The 5523-nt window shown below is 31.7% G+C and overlaps 1 protein-coding gene across 1 annotated transcript; it reads right to left on the bottom strand.

Moving 5' to 3' along the window:
* Positions 1-640: 640 nt before the first annotated feature.
* On the bottom strand, positions 641-3649 carry LOC107159121 (olfactory receptor 5D13-like). Its single transcript, XM_015505663.1, has 2 exons — positions 3621-3649; positions 641-1583 (listed from the first exon to the last, which is right to left on the bottom strand). Exons 1-2 carry the CDS (start codon positions 3647-3649, stop codon positions 641-643), a joined length of 972 nt encoding a protein of 323 aa, XP_015361149.1.
* Positions 3650-5523: the final 1874 nt, after the last annotated feature.

Here is a 5523-nt window from a genome sequence, read left to right as displayed (position 1 = left end):
AATATTTAACAACAAATAATTAATGAAAAAAACACATCAACATAAAGTGCCAGTCTAGAATGATGGTTCTATATTTGAAAATTATATCACTTCCTTTTGCAAATGCATAATGTATATATATATATATATATATATATATATATATATATATATATAGCCAAATAAAATTTTTATACACTATATTCTAGCCTTTGTAAGAATTTGTGTAATTTATTTTTTTTTTATTTTGGTTGCTTACAAATTATCCAATGTCAAAATGACTCATTTTTATATAATTTTATTTTGAATAGCTGTTTAGGTATAAATTTTGAATGATGAGATTAGCTCCCTCATTGTAAAGTAAAATTCTTCAAATCATCTTAAAATATCACACTTTATAAGACAAAAATTGAACTGAAAGATTTCCTGAACAATCACATGGAAAAATAGGTTAAAACAAATATTTTTATTTAAGTATGATAATATTGTAATGGTCTAAATTTTCAATTCTAATAATATTCAAATTTTAAAATTCACTTTATTAGAATAAACAGATGTTGAAATATTAGGTGAAGAAAGATACATTTAAACATATGTAATTTGTTAATATTTGATTTGTTAGTAAAATAGAACAGGAGTACTCAAAAAAAAGCTTCTGAAATCACATTTTATGACAAAATAATTGGGTGTTGATTAGCTTCATAACTGTCTCCTGCACATCTTTGTTCCTGAGGCTGTAGATCAAGGGGTTAAGCATAGGGATGACCACTGTATAGAAGACAGAAGCAACCTTGACCATGATCCATGAACTTTTGTTGTTGGGAACACAGTAGAGAAAAAGGATGGTACCATGGAATATAGTAATGGCGGTCAGATGGGACGCACATGTGGAGAAGGCTTTGTAGCGCCCCCCAGTTGAAGGCATTTTCATGACAGTGACAAAAATGAAAACATAGGAGGTAAGAACAATCACCAGGCTGCTTATTTCATTGAATGTGGCAAAAGCAAAAATGATTTTCTGGCTAATAGAGGGATCAGAGCAGGACACAGCAACAATTGCAGCATGTTCACAGACAAAATTATTTATAAACTTAGTCCCACAAAAAGATAAGGTCAACAAAAAGTATGTGAATGTTAAAGAGCAGACTATACTCCAAGAGTATGATGCAGCCACCAACAAAGAACACAGTTTCTGGGACATTGCAACCATGTAGAGAAGAGGGTTACAGACAGCCACAAATCGGTCATAGGCCATCACTGCCAACATGAATGTCTCTGTCACCACAAATATGCATGCAAAGAAAAACTGCATGATGCAGCCTGTGAAGGAGATGGTTCTGTCTTCCACCACCAAATTTTCTAATAGTTTGGGAGTAACCACAGTCGAGTAGCAGAAATCGATGAAGGACAAGTGACTAAGGAAAAAGTACATGGGGGTGTGGAGTTTGGGGTTGACCCTGATGACCAGGATCATGCCTGTGTTCCCCAGCACAGTGACTGTGTAGATGGTCAGGAACACCAGGAACAGGGGCACCTGGAGCTCTGGGAATTCTGAGAAGCCCAGGAGGATGAATGTTATTCCAGCAGTCTGGTTTCCTTGGATCCTATGGATAAAATCGAAAAGAAGTGAGAATCAATAATTACAATAGTAAAGGTTAGGAAGAAATGTGGAGAGGTATAGTTAGTCTCAATTAAAAAGTGTTGCTGAAAATATTGGGTTAATGCTACTGCATTATTTTAAAAATTATTGTTTATTTACATCATATCTGCTTGGCAAATAATTTTGAAATCCAAATAATTGAACAAAGACAAGAAGAACAAAAATAGAATATATTCTGCTATGTTCGAAAAATAAGTTTCACTATTTAAACAGAAGTTTCCTGAGAAGAGCTTCTATATTTTTGCCTGAATCTGTTAGTAAATATAATTCTGTAGGAAGAACACATACAGCAGATTTCTGTAGCTTCTTCACTGCCTTTCCTCTCGAGTTCTGATGGAATTAGCTCAGAACCATTCAAAAACTTGTAAAGTGTTAACCTACCTGTAAAATAATGAATTTAGAATTTTATTAGTTCTTTTGTTTTCCTTTTCACTGTCTTTTATCACTCCATATTCCAACACATTTTGGAGTTGTGCTATGGCAATACTAAACATTTCCCTTTATATTGAACTAGTCTTGAAAATTTTAACAATATCTCCTTCCCAGAATTTTATATTACTCAGTAAAATGTGATCACAGCAAAATGTAAAATGTGCTGGGATAAAATAGTGAAAGCTATAATTAATCAAATCTATTCATTTTCTAATATGGCAAATTTCAGAAGATGAGTAAACGAGAAACAATAGAAACTGTGAAAATACTAGAAATTCTTATGTTTTTTTAAGTCATGAAAAAAATACATTCTTTTTTGACTCAAGTTTAAAGCCTTGTCAAAAACAAGTATCAGAATACAGACCCATTGCCAACAGGACATCATGATATTCCTCAATGCCAAAGTCATTTCAACGACAGTCAAATGAGGATCTTAAAAATATAAAATTTAAACCACTAGTTAGAAACCTCTGTAATAAATTTAAAGCATAAGCAACATGGTGTGATTCACAGTAGATGTGCAGCACTATATTCGTTACAACATGAGAAGGTAGCATGGTTTAAAAACTGTATATACTTGGGAAAGTCAGTCCCAAGCAGCAGCAACTATCCACAGGTAGGCACTTGGGAATACAGTGTAGAATTATATTTTTGTCCCTGAACCTACACAACAGAAGCACTGCAGGATTTCAGTTGGGCAGTTAATCTAAGACCACGTCACTCTTCCTAGAGCCCTATGTAATAGCTATCACACACTCTTCACTTGCACAGGCTTTGTTCTGTAGGAAAGATGTATCACACAGAGACTGGTTGCTCATCAAATAATCTTTATCTCTCTTTGCAACACAATGCTAGTCTAATGGCTGTACTTCCCTGATACCTTTCTACCAATCTAATTATTCTATGGAGCACTATGAGAATAACTTTCCATAATCATTTTAAACTGACATTAGTGGCTTAAAGGATTAAAATATATTTATCAATGAAAGCATGAAATTTTCAGTGTTCTGTCTTCTTTATCTAAAGTGGTCCAGATCTAGATATCCAATTTCATAACCACTAGCCTAACACATTCTTTTCTAGATGCTATATTTATCAACCAGCTACATAGCACATGTTCATTTGCACAAAGTATATTTTCCTGTTCTATTCTCACTTGTATAATGCATTATTTTTCCACTTTCAATGTAAACTATATTCACTTTTCTTTCTCTCTTGTGTACAGGTAACGAGTAAAGTTTACAATTGACAGTTATCAATAGCTGCAGCCTATCATTTATATAGTTGTTACTCTTACCTCCTCAGAGATTGTGGGTATTGTAAAGGTGATTTTTTTTATTACTCTCTACTTACAAAAATGTTGTTTTTATTCATGTACAAATTGTGGATATTCAGTGAGAAAACCAGAAGAACTCAAAAGTCTCCCTTAGTGAAATGAATTGGATCTGGGTGTATTGGGACTGATACATCAATTTGTCACCTGTGAATACTATTATAACTTGAAGTTTTCCCACTAAAGGGAAATAACAGAAGAACTGAATGAACTCACCTAAATCCAGAAGCTCTTGAGTGCTGCATTTACTGAAGAACTTTTTCCTGAGATCAATGCAATCCCCAAATCCTCTGTATTTAATAGAACAGACCCCAAATAGTAGAGTCCAGGGTGTATTTCATTGAATGTTTCAAATGTTGCTTTATGTCCCCACCTTTGAAGGAAACTGAGAGATATTACACCAAATACTTTATCCTAGTACCCAAAGTGTCACAAATATTTATCATCAAACCTTGGGGACATGGAATTAGAGAATATCACTGAAGTGTTGCCAAAGAGGCTCCAATTTGAGCAATTAGATGTAACATTCACGGTCCCCTGTGGTATCTTGATTATATATTACTTTTTTAAACCTCTGGGGTGTTTTTGATATAAACTTTACTCATTAAACAACATAATGAATACCTTTGACTTTATTTGGATATAAAATAAAGACATGTGCAATGGAAATATCTCTAAAATAAGTCAGTTGTAACTATTAGTAATTCATATTGAATTTCTTCTTCTCTCTCTCTCTCTTTTAATATTCTCTCTTTTATCACAAAGGTCTACTTATATAAACTCTGTGTCTGAATGTAGATTTCCCAACATAATGACTTTTGTTGTTAAGGCTTCATTAGTTAGTTAACAGTTATTATATATATATATATATATATATATATATATATATCTCCACATCATTCATTTTCTTAATAGAAAATAATTTGTTGCCAAAGATGTTTAGGTATATTATTATATCTGAAAATATTGATTTCTGTATTTCAAAAAATACAGAAAAATTTTTATATAAAGGATAATACACTCATTAGTAGACTTTAAATATACTGAATTTTATTGCCAGCTCTGAGTTATTGATGGAGTCTTCACCTTTAGTATATATAAGATCATGTTATTTCTACACAGGAATATTTCACTTTCTCAACATTTTGAATGCATGTTAATTCTTTCTGTAATTTCTCTGGATAGGAGCTATTTTGAACAAGAGTATTACAAGTAGACATCCTTCACTTTTTTTTATCTTGGGAAAAATGTTTTCAACTTTTTCCTGTTCAGTAATATGTGGTTCTCATATAAGAAGACATGAATTGTTGTGAACATTCTTGATATATAAAGATATTAAAAAATATGCTCTATATGTGTAATAAGAATTGTAATGCATTCTGCTATTGTGTATTTAAAAAAATAAAATCAATTTAAAAAAGTAATATGTGGTTCTGTTATACAAAAACCAGTATCAAGATATGTTCCTCTTATACATAATCTCTTAAGAATTTTTATAATGAAGGTATGTTGAATATTATTGAATGCTTTTTATGCACCTATTAAGTTATTTATGTGGATTTTGTCCTCATAATGTTGAAGTTATGTGTTTTAAGTATTTACTTGCATATATTGAACTATTCTTGATTCCCTGGGATAATTCCCACTTGATCAAGACAGATGATTGTAGTTAACTATTGTATTCAGGTTTCCAGCATTATGTGGAGAAATTTTGCCTTTATATTTACAGGGGTTACCTGTCTGTAGTTTTGTCATTATTGTTGTACTGCTATTGATTTTGGTAACAGTATAATAATGTTTCATAAAATTAGTCTTTAGAGTTTTGATGAGTTAAGCAGTGAAGTCACCCAATATTTTTAATGGTGTAATTTTGACTACTCACTGAATTTTTTACTCATTATTGGTTCAATTAGCTTTTATATTTCTTCAGAATTCAATGATAGTAGGTTGTAAGTGCCATGAATTTATCAGTTTCTTCTAGGTTTTCTAATTGGTTGCTATATAGTTGTTTATAAGACTTCCTAACAACCCTTTGTATTTCTATGGTATCAGTTATGTCACTTTCTCTATTTTTGTTAATGCCAACATTTTTTTAGGTCTTCTCTATTTTTTGTTTTAA

The sequence above is a fragment of the Marmota marmota genome, unplaced genomic scaffold (genome assembly GCF_001458135.2).
Source record: "Marmota marmota marmota unplaced genomic scaffold, marMar, whole genome shotgun sequence".
Taxonomy (NCBI): Eukaryota; Metazoa; Chordata; class Mammalia; order Rodentia; family Sciuridae; genus Marmota; species Marmota marmota.
This window is presented reverse-complemented; position numbering and strand designations above follow the sequence as displayed.

Coding starts and splice junctions, on each gene's coding strand:
- LOC107159121 (XM_015505663.1), bottom strand. CDS start 3,649: ATGCAGCACTCAAGAGCTTCTGGATTTAG. Junction 1,584..3,620: donor TCAAGAGCTTCTGGATTTAG/GTGAGTTCATTC, acceptor TTTTATCCATAG/GATCCAAGGAAACCAGACTG.